Here is a 19,189-nt window from a genome sequence, read left to right as displayed (position 1 = left end):
GACAACGTTCGCAGGAGTTTAGTTAACCTTCTGGACAAATGCAGCAGCAGTCACTCAAGTAAAACTTGATACTTAGAGTTCCTTTGTCATTTTCCTAATTCTTCAGGTTTTTAAAGATATACTTGCAAATGGGCAGAGTGAAAATTTTATGAATTTACTCAAGCAAAAATACTTAGTCATGACCCATGAAGACCCATTTTCTTACGAATTAGTGGGAACAAATAAATGTCATTCCGCCCGATTTTGTCAAAAACAAAGTTGACTTAGACTTTTTGGTCTATTTTCACACCTCACAATGAGTAAACTATTCTTTCAATTGCTGCTGGAAGTGCTTGGGACTCAGTAAGTTCAACATGGCGAAAGTTTTGAATTGCAGAGAAATAGGAAAGCGACTTGCAGTTAATATGTGGACAGCTAGTTTAATCTTTAGCCTGCATATATTTTGCAAGTTCACTTATGTTCGTATCACAAATCTGTGAATGACTTTGCGGTGAAGGGAAACCAAAGGTGCGGACCAGGTAGAAGAAGCAGATATTGTTTAAATCTGCAATGAACTGAGATACTCTGTTGTATGGTCAGGACGATATAAATTACTATTCTTGTCTCTAGCCCCTGATTAATATCATATAACATAGATGGAAATATATCAAAAGAAGAATCTCAGTTGAGGATATGAGGTAACAACTTGTATGTAGATGCTATGCATCTTTAACACAACTTCAACACATACCTGAAATTTTCAGAATTTATATGCTATGTGAAGTATGACTCAATACAGGGAGGTCAAAAAACTCAATATTAAAATGGAACGTAATTGGCTTGGATTCCATTGCGATCGGAAGACATTATGGTAATTAACTGTTGGTGACAGTTAATATACATATATCGGTACAGGAGGTCCAGATGAATGAGAGCAAAAGAAGTTTTATCAAACAAATAGCACTTTCACGGAAGTGTCTCCTTTTGAAGATGTCGTTGATGAATGCTGGGCCTAAGAGTGGTATGAGAACTTCATCGAGAATTTTTGTTGGCAGCGAGTCAGAAGTTTTCTTGATGATTCTCCGTAGAATATTGAAGTAGGCAGTTTGACATAAATGTAATATAAATTCTTTAGAATATATGTCAGTTTGTGTTTAGATTTGTCTGCTTGCAGAACTTCCAACTCCTGTTTACAACTTTCTTTGCTTATAAATTTTGTCACAAGACGCTATTCTAACATTTTCCATTGTTATAGAAAGAACTAATCTGTCATGAACTTGGTATTGTTTAGTGTGTGGTAACTTGGGTGCTTCATTTCGAAGAGAACTCGATCCTCATAGCTTTTTATTACTAGTAAAATGTCATTTCCCGAAAAAATAGAAGCGTAAGTGTTTTCAAAGGTTAAATGCGTGAGATGTGAGTAAATTCACCAACTAAACCAACATCAAGTGTATGTCAAGTCAAAGAAAGATATGTTGAAGTGGGAACCATACGAAGAAAAGATGGTATATAATACATTAGTTTGTAAGAACAACAGCCGACGTTAGAGAGATTAAGTTTGTTGAGATTCGAAACGCTACAAACTAAAGCAAACTGTCAAATCAGGATTTAAGTGCTTGTGGGTTAAGTTATAACTTGGTTGACACAAACGCTGTAAAGTACTCAATGTGATTGCACTTATGAAAATTTTGAATAGAAATATTGAAACTTTTGACAGAGGAGACGAAATAAACATCAAGAAATAGACCGCATGCTTGCTGTGGGTGTTTTCATATATATGTCATTGCAAGATATACGTTATGAAGGAGGTGAAACTTTGATAAACGTTCCCAGTGTACGTATTAAAATATTTGAACGAACACAAATTCATTAAGTTTTTTGCTAAGTATGGCAGAAGACATAATGGTATACTCATTACGACTGAAAAACAACCGATCATATAATTTATATACAACAAACTTACAAAGTCCTCGCAAGGACGAGTTTGAAGACTGAACTTTAAACACAAATGAAGAACTAAACCTGTTTTGTCTTTTGCACCACGAGAAGACTTTTGTTGTGAATGGTAAAATAACTCTTTGAAAGATACTTACTCAGATATAACCACACAGGTTTTGTTGACCTTATTTAATACTTATAAGTACGGGTGAACATGTGCTGCAACTAGAGCAGGTTTCGTTATGTGTTGGATGTCCGACTGTGTTTACTATAAACGATATGAGCTATATATACAAAATTATTCTGGTTTTACTACCAACAGTTACTTATAACAGGAAAAAGTGTTATACAAGGAATGTCTATCCATTGACCTTTAAAGTACACCTATCTTTAATATTGTTTAAATTGGTCAAAGTTCTATTCCGATATGGTCGAGAAATCTATCTATACAAAAGTATCTATGCGTTATAAGCAATATCTCTGCTGGTTTGCCCTGATTGTTCATTCAGATGCAGAATTTTCAGACCTTTAGTGAACTCAAGCGCTGTGCAATACATTAACCTGTAACCTTAGTTGACGCAAACTTTGTTCCTGTAAAACTTTTTATGTCCTATGTATTTGTCAATGACGGCAAGTTTCGAATTGGAAGATGCAACTGGTGAAAGTATTGTATTACAAGAACAACTTCAACAACAAATAGCTCAAGAACAACAAATGCAACAAATGCAACAACAAACAAGAATAAAAAAAAATATTTTTTTTTATTTTTATAAAAATGTACAGAATAGATGTTTCAGATTTTATGACTTCCAAGCATTCAGAAATATGTGTCCATTTCGAGACTATAACAAAGCAGTCGAGAATTTGAAACGTTTAGTCATTTATGTCGACTCTGCCCCAGAATTTATGTTATGAAAGAATGGGATGTAGTCTTTAACAAACCTAAAGCGACAATAGTTTCAGAACAAGAATGTAGACAGAACTTAAGAAAATAAAAGTCGTACAAGTTGGCATGAAGATGTTAGATGCTTGGGATATCTTATTGTCAAAGTTAGAAGATTTTTCAGTTCGAGGTATAAAGTTCTATACACCTTCTCCAAACTTCATTCTATCTTCACTGGATATAAATATGAACAAGTAGAATGGAAAGAAAATGTTATAGAAGCTTGGTTAGACCATGTCAAAGAATTATATGCAATGGAAACGAAAGAGTCTATGAGTATATCTTATGTTGGTTTGCAACATCTTACAACATCCAAGTGCTAAAAATGAAACTGCTCCTTATATAATTGGAAAACAAGGAACTGGTAAGAACACATTCTTTACAGATATTTTGTGCAAACTGTTAGAGGGCTATTCGAACCCGAATATGACAAACTTAGAAACATCTGCGGTAAATTTAACTCCTCAATAGAGAATATGAAACTTATAGTTTGCAATGAACTTCAAAGTATAGATACAACAAAAGTTTTGACTCAGATGCTTTGAAGAGTCTTATAACAGACAAAGTTGGAGTTGTTGAAAGAAAATATAAAGACCAAAGAGTTTGTGAAAATGTTGCAAACTTCATTATGGTTTCAAACAATGCTGTTCCGATGAAGTTAGAAAGTTCTGACAGAAGATATGTAGTTGTCAGAACGTCAGATTCTCATATGCAAGATACAGAATATTTTGACGACTTAGCAGAAACTTGACATCTGACTTTTACAACCACTTGTTCTCATATTTTATGACATTAGATATTTCTAAGTTCAATCCAAGACAAATTCCACATACAGAAGAGAGACAAACATTGTTAGAAGCAAACAAGAGTGTATATGAACTGTTCATAGATGAAACTGACTTTGAGTGTTTAGATGAAAGGTCATTGTACGATTCGTATAAACAATATTGTCAAGAATATGGTTATATGACAGCGTCTAAACGAACATTCTTGGCAAATGTCAAAAGTCTTTTAGATGTTCAGAATGGTGTTATACAAAGAAAAATTTTTCTGAGTAAATTTAAAAAAAATATTTTTTTATCCGATAGAAAAGATGACAAAATTCATCTCAGTAAACAAGTACATGTCAGGACTTAAAGAAGAACTAGACCCATTCACATATTTGAATGTTTACTTCTACATTTTGAAAAGTCTTCATTCAGCAAAGTTTGGAACATCGAACCAGTTAAGTTTGCTATTGTGACTAAAAATGGTGCGAAATTTGAAGACTTAGACATAGAAGGTTTGTTAGCAGTCAAAGAAAATTTTTGACAGAAGGTTCTCAAACCTTAAAGAAGGCAAAGCATACAAACTTGTTATACCTTATGAACCAAAGAAGACAGACGACTATGAATATTATGAGTCTAAGATAGTTGAAGTTCAAGGTAAATTGGGTAAAAAGATTTTAGAGTCTAAGCCAGTGTTTGCCCTAAAGAGGAAGAGAACATTGACATTGACCCAGAAATGTTCTAAAAATAAAATTTTATTTTACATGTCAAATTTCTTTTTCTCTGGAACTGGTTCAGGTTCTTTCTTCTCTTCTACTTTTTTCTCTTTCTTTTCTTTCTTCTTCTTCTTCTCTGGTGGAGTTATGTCAAATTTCTCCGAACCATATTTCTGTAAAAGTTCTTTGTCCTTTAATAGCTCATCTATTCTGTTTTCTATTTCATCTTCAAGAACAGCGCATGTGTCTTCTTTGCATTCTAAGAACTTTTGTTGGACTTCATCTTTCCAATCGGCGTCATCTCTGTCAACAAGTCTGTCATTGACAAATTTTAAGACTGCTCTGCTTAATGTTTTATGGTTCTTGTCATATTCCAGAAACAGAACTTTAGAACAAATTCACCTTTCTTGTTTACACTATGTAAGATTTTATGGTCGACAGATGTTTTGCTGTCGAAAAGCTTGTCTCGAATATAGATAGCGAAATCGCTAGACATTTTCTAAAAGATAAAATTTTTAATTTTTCTAAAATATGTTAGAAAAAAAGTTTGCTGACATTGACAAAAAATTTGAGAATGTTTTAAACAAGAACAAGAGGAAGTTAGAAAATGCTCAGATAAAGCCTATACATGACAAGTTCTTATTTGCTCAGAATGGTATAACAGGTCTAATTGCACCACCTGGGTCGGGTAAGACTTTCACTTATCTTAAAATGGCTGCACAACAACAAGAACTAGATGAGAAGAACCCATTCTATGAGTTAGTTGTTATTTGTAGTACTTCTGGTCAATTTGACCAAACCGTCAATTCGTTCAAAGATATTATAAAGAAGTCTAAGTTAGTATGTATAAAAGACTCTGAGTTGTTAGATTGGATAAAGAAGTACCAAAGAAGAGTTTTGAAGTATAATGCTATAAATGAGTATATAAATTCTAAGTTTAAAGACCCAAATGAGGAAATGCAGAGAATATTAGAGAAGAAACACTTCAGAAACAAACAGAAAGAGATAGAATACATTTCGAAGAAATTGCAATCTTACGATTGGAAGACATACCCTCATAGGTGTCTTCTTATCTTAGATGATTTCGCCTCTCATCCTTTGCTTAAGAATAGAGAACAAGATATGTGTCGAATTCTTAAGAAGCTCAGACACTTTAACATCTCAGTTGTCATTTGTGTACAGACAGCAAAGAGTTTAAGTAAGGATGTTAAAAGAATACTTACTGACATTATACTTTTCCCCGGATTGTCCGAAGACGATTTCATGGAACTTATGAAAGAGTCCATGGCAGGTAAGTTTGACAGACATGAACTATGGGAGAAGTACAAAGTCATACAAGACCCTCATACTTCTTTCAGAATTCATATCTACGCAAACAAAGTTCAAATTGTAAAAAGTCAAGCTTGAAAAAATGTAAGTGTTTAGTCTTAGTAAGTCTGTTGTGGTCTGTTGTGGTGGGGGCTGTCGGTTCTTCTGGCTTTGGAAGGCATTCAGGAAGAGGGACGTGAGACATTCGTTTGTGTCCTGTCGGAAGGAAGAACTTTTCCAGTTGTCGGGAAAAACTTTTTCTGTCGGAAGGAAAAACTTTTTCTGTTGGAAGGAAAAACTTTTCCTGAAGTTCGACCAAAAAGTTCTCAATTTTCGAAAATTTGAATGGTTTACGGACGGACAACTGGAAAATTTTTTCCTGTCGGAAGGAAGAACTTTTCCTGTCGGAAGGAAATTTTTTTCCAGTTGTCGGGAAAATATTTTTCTGTCGGAAGGAAGGACTCGGAATGCCAGAAGGATTTGACGAGGCAATTTACTTTATAGAGCTACCTGAGCCATCTGAAGTCAAGCGTAAAAATAAATGGCTCATCTACTCTACTTGTTTGAAGTTGTCAAAATACTCTGTTATTTTTTCCTTTAACAATGGTAAGTCTTCTTTGAATGTAAGTATTGTACAACCTTTAATATCATAGTGTGTTTGAGGTAACGTATCTTGAACTATTTGTTTCACATCTTCATTCGGTGTCATTGAAATCGGTAAGTTTTCGCGATAGAACCAATTTCTGTCAGATTTGTAAATCTTAGCAAGGTCGTAAAAGCTTTTGTTGTTTCTTCTGACTAAATGCAACATAACCATATCTTTATCTTCTTCATTTTCCATCTCTTCAGTATAAATCATATACTTATAGTTCTTTTCCTTTCCTTTTGGTACCGAACGTGGTATTCTTTTCTGAATGCTTTTGTCTTTGGATTCAATGACTTCATCTTTTGCTTCAATGACTTCATCTTTTGCTTGAAGTTTCTTTTCCATCTCTTCACGTTCTTGTCTATGAATTTCGTCAAGAAGTCTGTAAACATGCCATGCATAACGAGGAGAAGCCCACATTGCAACTGCATTTACTAAAAGTCTATGTACATAATATCCTCTTAAATTTATTGGCAAATTTTTACGATTTTCATGTGTTTTATGCATGGCCGAAAAAAGTCGGTCTAGAGAAATTTCACTCAAAAGTTCTTGTGTGCTTTGGTTTTTGAACCAGTCGTCTGCGTGTTTAGTATCTGGAGCAAAACATGCTGTCAAAATACTTTGCATTTGGTACATATCGTCTTTGACCGAACGAATGAGACGGAGTTGTTTGTTAAACTGAACCCACTCATATTCTTCATTTATAGCTTCATGGACTATAACTGTTGTTGTGTTCTCTGATGTTGACATATCTGTCTTTACATACAAAATAAAAAAATAAATAAAAATAAAACTAACTTTATTTTCTGACTTTCACAAAAGACCAAAAATAAACGCTTTACATGTATTTTCAGCAACTTCGTCAAATAATTTTATAGCTTTATCTATCTCATCCACTTCAAACGTTTCTTTACCTTTTATGGGAGCACCATATATTTTCTCAAACTTTTCAAGTAGTTCTGTTTCAGCAGCTCTCATATCGTTAACGAACACAACCTTGACTCTATTGACTGTACTGTCATATCTTTGAGTTATATTATATGTTCTTCCTATCTTATATCTCTTTGTATTGAAGTCCTTCGGTTTCTGAACGATGTAAAGTAAGCCTTCACTGCAACGTTCCGTATCGAATGAACCATATGTTATGAAGTTATATCCAACAACTGGGTCTAACCATAACAAAACTATTGGTATAAGACTTTTGTCTATAAGATATGCTGTAGTTCCATAGAATCTTACCGATATCATAAGCTCAGGATTTCTTGTCAAAATTTTCTGAGTTGAAGCATTTCTAACCCAGTCCTTTGTTTTCTTTCCAGATGGAAATATAATGTCTGACAAAGAATATTTGTTGTATTTCTTTGAGTATCTTACGTTTAAATCACCTATTCTAACCAATTTGGTGTTATTGTCTATCTTTCTAACTGTTTCAAACTCAATGTTTGACATATATGTCTTTACATACAAAATAAAAAAATAAATAAAAATAAAACTAACTTTATTTTTTCTATCTTGTATAAAAGATATGATTTCAGGGATTTTTTTGACGAAGTGTCAAAGTTCTCTTCGTAAAAAAATAACAGTTATATAATGAAATTTGGTCATTTTTTTACGATTTTCATGAGTTTTAGGCGACTGGGGTTTCTTACCTACTCGCAATTTTTTACGATTTTCATGAGTTTTAGGCGAGTAAGATTTTCTATCTTGTATAAAAGATATGATTTCAGGGATTTTTTTGACGAAGTGCAAAAGTTCTCTTCGTAAAAAAATAACAGTTATATAATGAAATTTGGTCATTTTTTTCAGCAAAAATATATTTTAGGGTAGAAGGTTAGATCTCACCTGTTTTTTCACCTGTTTTCTACCCTCTTGAATTTGTCAAGACTTCTTCGTACATGTTTTGTCAAGACTTCTTCGTAAATGTTTTGTCAAGACTTCTTCGTACATGTTTTGTCAAGACTTCTTCGTAAATGTTTTGTCAAGACTTCTTCGTAAATGTTTTGTCAAGACTTCTTCTTCGTAATGAGCGTAAATCAGACAAAAATAATGTTTAGGTGAAGAGGTGAGATCTCACCCGTTTTTTCACCTGTTTTTTCACCCCAGTTATTTTATAAGCGTTTTACATGGTAAACGTTATTTTTTAAATTTTGTGAAAACTCAACGGTTTGACACAAGCCATATGCCATTTTACTCAGAATTTTGTGCTGAATTCAGCAAAAATATATTTTAGGGTAGAAGGTGAGATCTCACCTGTTTTTTCACCTCAGTTATTTTATAAGCGTTTTACATGAATTGTACGATGTATATTTGAAATTCTAAACAGTTTTGTAGCTTCTATTTCTTCGCTGAGGATATCGAATGTTTTAACTATGCCGAAAGTCTCTTTATATTTCTTCTTGACGTCAGATAGAAGGAAATCTTCTGCTGTTGGATAGTTTTTGTTCAGAAATTCTAACATGTCCATTTTATCTTCTGCTGGTTTCTCTGCTTCTTTCTTTAAGTCTGCATAGTCGTTTCTCATTCTTTCTATCTCTTTGACTGAGTAGTTATATCTCCTCATTGCTGCTTTACATTTAGAACATTGCGGGTTCATTTTTGCGTTATATTCTGAAACCTTACCTGCTAAAACAACTAAAGCGTCAATGGTTTTCTTTAAATCTGAAGCAGTTGGTTTTATTTGTTCATTCCATACCTTACCTCTTCTATCTTTATCTCTTATCTGCCATACACATTCAGCAACTAACGAAACAAAGTTGTCGTAGGTCTTAAATTCTTCAGATTTATATATGTCAGAGATGTTCTTATATACCATGTCGCAATCTTTGTCCATAACCTTATGGTTGCAATGAAATCCTAGAAACTCATAGTTTACCTTTCGTATGAACTTCTTTATTTCTACTGAGTCAGTTGCTTTGACTTCTATTTCATCGAATTCAGGAATAGTTAGTTTTTGTTGTTGGATTTCAGGTAGTTTAGGCAAATGGTCAATAATGTCCTCCATTTCATAAAGATACTGTTCATTTGTTTCATCTTTCGCACTACAGTCTAAATTACATGTTAAAAGTTCTTGCTTTATCTTCTGGATTTTTGTTTCGAAAGTATATGAAGAAGGAATGAAGCTTTTCATTTCTACTAACATTGACGTAGGATTCATAACTAACGAGTTTGGTGCTGTTGTTTGAATTGTTGTTGTGCCGATTGTTGAAATCATATCTTTTATACAAAATAAAAAAATAAAAAAAAATAAAACTAACTTTATTTTTTTATTTCGGGAAAATTCATGAAAATTCAAGAGGTGAAAAAAGAGGTGAAAAAACAGGTGAGATCTCACCTCTTCACCTAAACATTATTTTTGGGTCCTTTACACTCATTACGAAGAAGTCTTGACAAAACATTTACGAAGAAGTTTTGACAAATTCAAGAGGTGAAAAAAGAGGTGAAAAAACAGGTGAGATCTCACCTCTTCACCTAAATTATATTTTTCAATACTTTTTCAGCACTTTTCCGTAGTTATATATGAAAGACAATTCGAGATAAAAGTCATAGTACAATGGAATAATATGTTGCACACCATTTGTTGTGAACCAAACTTGAAAGTCAGAGAAACTGTTACTAGGTGGTTCGTAGAATTTAGAAGCAAAGTCATAAAAGTCCTTACCAATACATAGAAAACTATTGTTGCTTGAACTGAAACTTGCATGACACATAACATTTTGGGTCAAACACGTTTCTATAAACTGTCAAATCTGCTGGTGGAAGTATAAATTGAAATGGACCATCTGGTGGTAATGGTTCGTTCTGGTTTAGTAACCGAAGAAATTGTGCCCAAGAACGTTTGTCTACTTTCCAATATAAAAACTCTGTATCTCTTGGAGGGTTAATTTCAATCTTTTGAAATGAAACGGTGGAGTTCATCTTGTCATATTCTAGTTTCAGATAGTATGTTCCATTTAGTAAAGAGTCGTATTTTTCTTGAAATTCCCAATAATATTTGTTCATTTGAGTTTGAAAGTCATTTAGAGTTTTCTCAAGACTTTCGTCTGAACGAACTGTAAAGATCCTCATTTCGTCAAATTTGTCTATTAGACCACCAGAACCTTTATACTGCCCATGAAAATATACTGCGAACATAAATGCGTTAGTTCTATTTGAAAACAAAACTCTTCTAAATCCTATTGCCTTTGCATCTGAAGGACTTTGAAGCCAACGAATTGGATAGTCAAACCTGATATTCGGGATGAAATTTCTTCATCTGAAATAGTCCTACCAGCATTTGTAAAGATATAGTCTAATGGTTTTGTATCTGCTACTTTTGTTCTTTGTTTTTCAACCTGAAGCATTTAATATATGTAAAAATATATTGTTTTAAAATGGTATGCCATTTCATATTTCTCATCTAACAAACAAGTTTCCCAACTCTGCTTTTATTCTAGCAGACTCAGCGTACATTTCAAATAAAATTAAAAAATGTCACTTTTTAAAAATAAATTTTTACTTCATGCAATGTTTTATTTCTGTGCCGTCTTCAAGTATGCCCCAGTACTTACGCTTGGAGAGGACATGAACTTCAGAAAATACCTTATCTAGCTTAAAACAGCCCATCTTTTCACCGACCATTCCCATTTCAATGAGTTTGTTGTATCCTTCTTCGTTCGTCATGAGTGCGTCAATGTTCTCATAGTAAACCTTCACTTTGGATTTGACTTCGGAGAAGAATTGTAGTTGTCAAGGACTGCCTTTGCGAACTGAGGGTAAGACCAATGTTCGACAATAGGTTTTAATGTGGTTACTAAGCCACTTTGACCTTGAGTGAATTCGTACTTCAAAACAAAAGGAGAAAACCTTTCAACAAAGTTGTCGACCTTCTCATAATGTTTACTCTTCATCTCTTGAGGTTTCTTAATGGAATATCCCATGTCGAATTCATAAGCAATTTGAGTGTCATTGCAAGTTTGGGGTTTGAAGCTTTCCTAATATCATACAGTTGTTGTATGACTTTTCCAACTGTATAGTTCCTTCCCGGGAACTCACCATCTTCGTTTGGAATTCCAGTCGGAATATATTGGACAAACCTCATGTATGCAGCGTTAAGGTCGACATAGTATATCTTTTCGTTTGAGTCGAACTTGTCGCAACCAATTGGTCCAGTTTGTGGAAATTCAAGTGAGTCTCTTATCTTCTGAGAAACTTCTCCTGTTATCTCATAAACATCGTCGAAGCAACCTGTTTCATATAAAACCTTCTGACCTAACTCAGATGCTCTCCAATACAATTTGACGTCAATTGGATGTCTCAATGGAAGTTTGTTTATAGCATCTTGAAGTTCTTGCAACCTCATTGGAAGTTCTTCTGGTTCAGGTTGGTATCCGAACAATCCAACTCCTTTTGGAATTGTGTACTTCTTTTGTACTAGAACTTTGTCTGGAACAACTTTTGGTCTTGCTAACAGTGAAAAGTTTGTTTCGTCTTTTGGTACAAAAGTTTCTGTCAGCTTGTCATCTGGAATTGGTTCCAACAAACCTTTCTCGAAAAGAATGTTTACAGCTCTGACAATGTTGCACTTGCCTTTTCCGAACAATGGGTTTGTAAGACTTTCGTTCAACATGAAGTGGTTGTGGACAATTGCAATCTTCAACCATGGTAAATTGAACTCAACAACATAGTCGTCATGTGAAGAACCTTTAGCTGTAGGTATGTTGACTCGGATATTGACATTTGCCAACGGTGCAATTTTTGCCAATTGACCTCTGAGAATGTACCTTGTCTTCACACATGACTCAAGATACTTCATCTTCTCATCTGTAACAAGACCAGAGTTCCTGAGACATGTAAGAATGCAAGGTTCATTGACAATTGTTTCAATTGAATTGTAAATTCCATACCTTGTCAAGTCAATGTCAGACTTATTTATGAAGGGGAAGTATCCAGCATGTTGTCTGACTGCTTGAGGGTTAGGTTGGTACCATTCGAACTTGACACTTGCAATTCCTTCAATTGCATTCAAAATGTCTGAGTCGGAGTCAACCATTTGTTCTCTCTTTGTAGTCTTGAAAGCGTCAAGAAGTTTTGCGGCTGTTTGTTCATTGCCATTTGCATAGTAAATGTGACCATCCAAATCCGTTATGGTCAATCTGAGATTGTGTCCTTTCTTATTTCCGTCTTGAATTGCAGCAAGTACACCCATGAAGCCTTCTTTGTTCTTTCCTTCGTCAAAGTTTACTGTAAAGGTTCGACCAGATGTAATTTGACTTCTAACTTCACGGTACTTTTCATATGCATATCTTGTTCTTTCCATGGGAGCATGACCATCCTCTGCACTACCTTTTTTCCTTCTCAAAGGATGCAATTGTTCGTCATGTTTCCAGTAGAATCTGGCAAAGCCGTCGTGTCCTTCAACTTGAGGTTCACTAACATCGAAAGGCATGTCCATAAGACGTTCTTCTTCTAACCTCTCTAGTCTGTTTGGATAATTGGCACGTGCTGTTTCCAAATCCATTTCGTAGCGAAGACCAGACAATTTGTCATAGACTTTTATGGGTCTTCCCTTCCTATATTTAAACTTCTTCGAAACTCTCCAACCATATCTTTGCAACTCTGCTTTTATTCTAGCAGATTTTCTATCCATTCTATATGGGGGCATTTTTATAAAAATAAAAAATGTTTTTTCTTTACTTTACATAACCGCCTGCTGCCATAAGTCTTTGACGCCAACCCATACCAGCTAATGAAGGTTGACTTGGTTTAGTTTGGAAACTAAACTTTGGTTTTGGTTTATCTTCAGTTTTTGGTTTTTCTTCTTCTATCGTTTTTTCGTCACTTTTCGGTTCCTCTGACTTTACTTCACTTGCAGGAACAGTTGTGTCGTCAACATCTTCATAAATATCATATGCCATTTGTTTTTGTTTTCCTTTCAACTTTTTGTGTTTGTTGTAAAGTTTAGAATATTTCGACTCTAAGTCAATGAGATGTTCTATAATGAACTGTTGGTCAGTGAAGTAAACTTTTCCATCTGTTGTCTCGAAAGCTCCTTCAGACTTCAATATTTTATTTGTGAGAGTCTGTTTCTTTTTTGAGATACTAGCCGTTCCATTTCTATGAAAAGTGACTTTATAGTTAGGGTTTGTATTTCCAGACCTGGCACTTTCTATTATTGAATTTTTCTCTTCATCTGTAAGTTCTTTGACAGGTTTTGACAATGGTTCTGAACTTTTTGTTTGTGGTGTCAAATCTACCGTTTCAACTTCTTCGGTCATTTCATCTCAGTAAAAAATTTTAGTTTGGTTTGTTTTCAACTGGTTGTTGTTGTTTTTTAAGTCGGTCTAAAACTTCCTGAGGTATAGGAAGAACTTGACAAACACGTTGTGTAACTGCTGGAAGTCGACAAATCCATCTTGAACCCATTTGTCTCAATGCTGTATTGTTCATTTCATCTCAGTAAAAAACTTTACATTCCCCACGTTTGAGGCGGTTGAGTTGGTTATTGTTTACCCACTGTTGTGCATGGTTATATCCTCTGTTAAAGAATCTTTCACCTTGGTCCATATAGTGTCCTGCTTGGTTATAGTAGTCATTTGCTTTGTTATAATAGTTTCCTGCTTGTCTTCCTACATTGTCCATCCATCCTTGAACTTTTCCTCTTGTTTCAGGATTTGGAATAAGATTTGTTGCATCTCGTGCTACATCCCAACCTTTCTGTACAGTTTGTATAATAGGTTGTGCTTTCTCTTTAAGTATACCTAATGTACTCAAAATCTTCCTTCCAACTCCAAATACACCTCTGGCTATTGTTCCCACTGCGGGCAAAAATCTGGATGCAACTCCTGCTAATGCGCCAAATAAACCCATTTCTTATGGGTTAAAAAATGACGAATCCAAACAAGGACCCCTATGTTTCTAAAGCGACAAAGAAAGCACTCATGATAAAAATCTTTAGTTCAACACCAAATGCTTGGTTTATGGATATCTTGGAAAACATTCCGAGGTATAGAGAAGATGGACCACCATACTGGCTAATATTTGTCGGTCAAAACACAAGATACTGTGAAGCCATACCATTACAGTCCAAAGCTATTTTAGATATCTTAGCAGCTTTGACAATATTCGTTGACAAATACCACCCAACAAAACTGACATCTGACTGTGAAAGTTCTTTCAAATCAGATGATATTGAAAACTATCTGCGTTCAAAAAATGTAAACCAATATTTCATTGTCGACCAAAACCATTCTGCTCTTGGTGTCATTGACGGTTGTATAAAAATGTTAAGAGACTTAAACCAACCACAAGGTGGTGAAGCAAATGAAATGTCATATGACGACAAGTATAGACACTTCTCCAAGCAAAGATGAGACAAGTTTTAAATATTTACAATAGCCGTAAACAAAAAGGTTTGGGAAACCACTCCCCGAAGAAATGAAAAACAACCCTGACTTAGAGAAAGACTATATATTTAATAATTTAGTCAAAAGAGACAAACAAGAAAGAATGCCGGGCTTCAAACTTAAGAAAGGTGACAAAGTAAAAATAGAAATACCTAAACGCGACCCATATGAAAATACTATTGACTATGACAACAATGGGAACCCGACAGGTACTCACATTCGTGTTCGTAAAAATAGAAGAAAGTATACAAGAGAATATTATGAAGTTTTAGGCAAACATGGCAAAATGTACACACTGCAAGCAGAAGATAAAACTACTATTGTCAGACCTCGTTTCAAACTTGTCAAAGTTCAAGGTGGTATATTTTCAAAAACAGTTCCTAACAAATATAAGACAACTCCTGACGAATATGCTAAAGAAGTTGAAAATGACGACTAAGCATTTCTATACCATGCGTAAACTGTCATGTAAGGTGGCATGTAGTCTTTACTTTGTCCCGTTGTTTGCGTATATCCCGAAACGCGATGTGTATGGTTTCCTCCTCCCTCAGTGTTACTCCAGTAACAATCTATAGCAAACTTAACGTTGTCTTTAACATCATATCCTTTACCTTTTGTCATTGCTGACCAATCCCAATATCTATGCTTATGCCAACCTGCTTGAGATGTACTTAAATCTATGTAGTGACTATGTGCAGGTAAATTTTCACCTGAAATCGTTTTACTTCCACCTGTTTCCTTTGAAGAGTTTGCACAATACAAAAACCTGTCGACTATTTGAGTCCAAGTTCCAAAACCAAGTACTACTTCTGGTCTGGTAGAGTTCATTGACGTATAAATAGAGCCTATAGGATATAATGTTTGAAGCATTTCTGTCTTTAATGTTTGAAGCTCTGTTTTGTCTGCTTTCTTGTCATATAAATCTTGAGCAGTGAATTTAATATTATGTTCATCCTTCATGACATAAACATCTTTACATCTAATGTTTTTCATCGTCGTTATGTCGTCATCCGATGTTAAACCTTGTGGAAAGTTAGGAGGTTTACAATATAATACATCCCCACCAGTTTCTTCAACCGTTCCTTCAATACTTTCTATAGCAACAGTTGTAAAACTTGTATGTGTATGAGTCTTATTTGCTTTCTTCTCTAACTCATCGTTAACATAAGTTTTATCTGCTTTAAGGTCTAAACATCCTGAAACCCATCCTGTATCGGCTTTAGTTTTTAAAATCTTTGATGTCCGTTCATGGTACCAGTCAACCCTTTCTATAATTTCTTTATCTTTTTCATCCACATATTCCTTATCTGCTTTCTTCTCTAACACACTAGCCATAAGTCCCTTATCTACCTTATTTTCAAGGCTAACGTTTAAGTCTGTTATTTCAGATATAGAATGTGTATGAGTCTTTTTAGAATATTCGTTTTCAGCTCTTGTCACTTCACTTGACATTTTATTGTCAACATATGTTTTGTCTGCTAGTTCAGGATGAGTATGTTCTTTTGTTGCATAAGCATTGTTAGCTTTCTTCTTCTTTTGCTATTGCATCGTCTACATATTCTTTGTCAGCTTTGTTGTCAACATCTGTTTCAAAAGAAGTTCATTTATAGGTTTCTCGTTTAAAGTTCCTTTTGTTGGATTTATACAGACAGTATGGTTCTTATTGTCTTGAAACAGAAACTCATCTGTCATTGGGTTTATTGTCAGTTTTAAGTTTCCTTCTTTCAATGACTCAGATATCTTAGAATAGTTTGAAAAGTTTGTTGTGTTCTTATTTAGAGCTTGCACAATGAGTTGTCGGTTGTGTTGTATTTCTCTCATGGAAGCAATATCTTTCGACATTTTTATTCTAGATAAAATATGCTTTCAATAGAAAAAGAAAATTCAAGAGTTGCTACAACTAAACCATTAGATGAACTTTTTACTAATGTCGGTCAAAAGTTTGAGACAGAGACCGTAAAGCATGAAGGCTATCGTTTTGACTACCCATTTAAGATGGTTAAGAGACCCATCTGTCACAAAAGCTATTGGCTTTCGTAGAATGAAGTTCATTTCAGAAGCCATACATGGTTTCCCATTTACGGTCGGTTTTGAAGTTCGATACTATAACAAAGAAAAACGTATGTATGAGAAATTTGAACAGGGAAAACTTTTACAAGTTAGTTTGCTTGTAAACTTAGAAACAACTCTTCAAGCTTTTCAAGAAAAAATAAACGATATCTATATCGAATATGCAAACCAGTATAACATTGACGAGGGAGAGTACCATCTCGATATTATTTATGACAGGAAAAATGCAACTGTTAAAATCAATAGAATAGAAGACCTTGGAGAAAACGTTTATATTTCTACAAAATATAACAACTTGGCATGGTATAGATTTATGAGGATGTTAAATCAGCCTGCAGCATATCCAGTACACCCAGACTTTTATGAAGTCGAAAACCCTAATGGAACATATGAAAATGTTTTCGACCCAGCTGCTATTATTGTTCATGCTTCATTTTCTGGCGCCCAAAACTCTTTCTTATGCTTGGCAAATGACTTTTACGAAAAACCTACAAAGTTATATGAACCGCCGAGTGGAAGTATTTCAGACTTTCAAGTATGGTTTACTACAGATGGAAGAAAAAGAATAATTCCATTATACCATGCGTTTTACTTAGAACTTAGTTTCATATACAACTACTATCGAACGGTAAAAATATAATTTTTTAATACGGTTGAGGTGTTGGATTTGGTTGCCAACTAGACTGTGGTGCAGGTTCAGGCTGTTGTATAACAGGAGCTTGTTCTTCTGGTTCAGGGTCTTTAGGTATAATACCAACGAACTGACCTACTCTTTTACCAATATTTTTGACTCCGTTCCAAATTCCTCTTCCTACGGTTTTTATTCCATTCCATATACCTCTTCCAACATTTCGAAAGAAGTTTCCTATCTTACTGAAGAAACCCATTTTACTATATGTAAAAATCTAATGTCCGCCTAGTCTCTTACGTTTCCTGTTGAGTTCCATAGCATTCTTTAACTGGAGCTCATACATTCTGTTTCTCCTCTGGTAGAAAACATATTCTGGGTCAACTCCTGTGTTCGCGTCATCTGCATAAAGTTGTTTATATCCCACTTCAGGTTTGTATAAAACTCTTTCCATCTCATATTTGCATACCATGGTGGCAAACCTAACGCAGCGTCATTTGACATGGCAGTTTGCATTTGTACATCTGTTGGCACTTGACCATAGTTTGCCATTGCAGTTTGTATTCTAACTTCATTTGGAATATTCTCTGGGTTTGGTTGTCCAGGTTGCTGTGCATTCGCTAAGTTCTGTGCGTCCATTTAATATTAGATAAAAATATCTCTTACGAGTACATATACTGAACATTTGCAGGCATTGGTTCATCTTCATATTCTCTATATCTTTCTGCCACGTCAAACAAATAAATGACACAATGGAAAAAACCTAAAACAAGTAGTCCTATTTCAAACCACATTTACTTACTAATAAAATTTCTTTGTTATGACACTTTCTCCGGTTTATAGGACCTCTCTCATATTCTATCTTGTCATATCTAAACTCATAGTCATGTATGTCCTCTAACCATTTCATAACGGTTTCCAAACCACTTTTATCGGATGTAAAGTAAAAGCATGGATGGTTATGTAAAACGTCTAAAGTTTCTAAAGAGTCTCTCAAGTCCAGTCTACTTGGTATTGAAAATCCCATGTGTTATAGAACGGCGGGTCCACTATAAAGAAAACATTTTCCTTGTCTTTATATTTTTCATACAACTCTGTCCAATGACATCTCACAAACTCTATACCCTCATATATTTTTCTATGTCCTCTTTGAAAACATTTGTATAGTTAAGATATAAAACTTTTGACATAAGTGTTTCAATGTCATGAACTCTTATAGAACCACTATATAATAGTCTAGCAGATATACTATCCCAGTCTATATATTCTGCTTTTTTCAAAACCTCTCTCACAATATTTTTGTTATCTAATGGTATACGTTCCATCTTACCTATAGGTATCTTTTCTTTTAACTCTTTCAATATATTGTTTGTGTCTGGAATATGTTTGAGACGGTCCATATAGTTGTCGAAGTCATTGCATATAATCTTTGAGTCAGGAAATACGGTATGGCACAAATGGGATATATAGAAACTTCCACCGAACAAATCTACAAATGTTAGACCATTCGGTAGTTTCTTAAGTTCTCTCAATATAATATCTTTACATTTACCCTTATTTCCAAAGAACGGTAACGGTGGTTTTGTAAAATTCATTTATATATAATAATAAAAATGTTTTTACCTGAAAAGTGACAGAAAAGTGACAAAGCATGAAAACATATATAATTTGTGAAAAGCGACACATTATATAATGTTTTCGACCCAGAAGAAGGCTTCTTCCCAGAAGCAATGGAGGAAGAAGAAGAGTCCTCCGAATATCAACTTCATTTATATTAAACATCATCAGGGCTAGAAGGCACGAAGTGCCTGGA

At 34.4% G+C, this 19,189-nt stretch overlaps 9 protein-coding genes and 7 pseudogenes across 16 annotated transcripts, besides 1 other annotated feature; 3 read left to right on the top strand and 13 right to left on the bottom strand.

Moving 5' to 3' along the window:
* Positions 1-16,088: part of a mobile genetic element that runs on past the window's edge.
* TVAGG3_0003610 lies at positions 4,388-4,839 on the bottom strand (annotated as a pseudogene). The gene has a single exon. A coding segment is annotated over exon 1 (452 nt).
* TVAGG3_0003600 (protein of unknown function, DUF4106 family) lies at positions 5,055-5,750 on the top strand (the record flags this gene model as incomplete). The annotated part of the gene is made up of 1 exon (XM_051219715.1): positions 5,055-5,750. The coding sequence occupies one exon, from the start codon at positions 5,055-5,057 to the stop codon at positions 5,748-5,750; it is 696 nt and encodes a 231-aa protein (XP_051104701.1).
* Positions 6,202-6,804, bottom strand: TVAGG3_0003590 (KilA, N-terminal/APSES-type HTH, DNA-binding family; the record flags this gene model as incomplete). Its single annotated transcript, XM_051219714.1, has 1 exon — positions 6,202-6,804. One exon carries the CDS (start codon positions 6,802-6,804, stop codon positions 6,202-6,204), a length of 603 nt encoding a protein of 200 aa, XP_051104700.1.
* TVAGG3_0003580 lies at positions 6,839-7,047 on the bottom strand (annotated as a pseudogene). Its single transcript has one exon. A coding segment is annotated over exon 1 (209 nt).
* Positions 8,570-9,508, bottom strand: TVAGG3_0003570 (organellar and viral DNA polymerase type B; the record flags this gene model as incomplete). Its single annotated transcript, XM_051219713.1, has 1 exon — positions 8,570-9,508. The coding sequence occupies one exon, from the start codon at positions 9,506-9,508 to the stop codon at positions 8,570-8,572; it is 939 nt and encodes a 312-aa protein (XP_051104699.1).
* On the bottom strand, positions 10,789-10,956 carry TVAGG3_0003560 (uncharacterized protein; the record flags this gene model as incomplete). The annotated part of the gene is made up of 1 exon (XM_051219712.1): positions 10,789-10,956. The coding sequence occupies one exon, from the start codon at positions 10,954-10,956 to the stop codon at positions 10,789-10,791; it is 168 nt and encodes a 55-aa protein (XP_051104698.1).
* Positions 11,177-12,481, bottom strand: TVAGG3_0003550 (annotated as a pseudogene). The gene has a single exon. A coding segment is annotated over exon 1 (1,305 nt).
* Positions 12,559-12,922, bottom strand: TVAGG3_0003540 (annotated as a pseudogene). Its single transcript has one exon. A coding segment is annotated over exon 1 (364 nt).
* Positions 13,111-13,550, bottom strand: TVAGG3_0003530 (annotated as a pseudogene). Its single transcript has one exon. A coding segment is annotated over exon 1 (440 nt).
* TVAGG3_0003520 (uncharacterized protein) lies at positions 13,570-13,722 on the bottom strand (the record flags this gene model as incomplete). Its single annotated transcript, XM_051219711.1, has 1 exon — positions 13,570-13,722. One exon carries the CDS (start codon positions 13,720-13,722, stop codon positions 13,570-13,572), a length of 153 nt encoding a protein of 50 aa, XP_051104697.1.
* Positions 13,830-14,142, bottom strand: TVAGG3_0003510 (annotated as a pseudogene). Its single transcript has one exon. A coding segment is annotated over exon 1 (313 nt).
* Positions 14,160-14,966, top strand: TVAGG3_0003500 (annotated as a pseudogene). Its single transcript has one exon. A coding segment is annotated over exon 1 (807 nt).
* TVAGG3_0003490 (phage tail repeat-like family) lies at positions 15,114-15,638 on the bottom strand (the record flags this gene model as incomplete). The annotated part of the gene is made up of 1 exon (XM_051219710.1): positions 15,114-15,638. One exon carries the CDS (start codon positions 15,636-15,638, stop codon positions 15,114-15,116), a length of 525 nt encoding a protein of 174 aa, XP_051104696.1.
* Positions 16,089-17,061: 973 nt separating the features above from the next.
* On the top strand, positions 17,062-17,388 carry TVAGG3_0003470 (uncharacterized protein; the record flags this gene model as incomplete). The annotated part of the gene is made up of 1 exon (XM_001302723.1): positions 17,062-17,388. One exon carries the CDS (start codon positions 17,062-17,064, stop codon positions 17,386-17,388), a length of 327 nt encoding a protein of 108 aa, XP_001302724.1.
* A 4-nt stretch (positions 17,389-17,392) lies between these two features.
* On the bottom strand, positions 17,393-17,635 carry TVAGG3_0003460 (serine threonine-protein phosphatase family; the record flags this gene model as incomplete). The annotated part of the gene is made up of 1 exon (XM_001302722.1): positions 17,393-17,635. One exon carries the CDS (start codon positions 17,633-17,635, stop codon positions 17,393-17,395), a length of 243 nt encoding a protein of 80 aa, XP_001302723.1.
* An 18-nt stretch (positions 17,636-17,653) lies between these two features.
* Positions 17,654-17,830, bottom strand: TVAGG3_0003450 (uncharacterized protein; the record flags this gene model as incomplete). The annotated part of the gene is made up of 1 exon (XM_001302721.2): positions 17,654-17,830. One exon carries the CDS (start codon positions 17,828-17,830, stop codon positions 17,654-17,656), a length of 177 nt encoding a protein of 58 aa, XP_001302722.2.
* Positions 17,831-19,189: the final 1,359 nt, after the last annotated feature.

The sequence above is a fragment of the Trichomonas vaginalis genome, chromosome IV (assembly GCF_026262505.1).
Source record: "Trichomonas vaginalis G3 chromosome IV, whole genome shotgun sequence".
Taxonomy (NCBI): domain Eukaryota; phylum Parabasalia; order Trichomonadida; family Trichomonadidae; genus Trichomonas; species Trichomonas vaginalis.
Note: the sequence above shows the minus strand (reverse complement) of the source record. Positions and strands in the feature narration are given on the sequence as shown.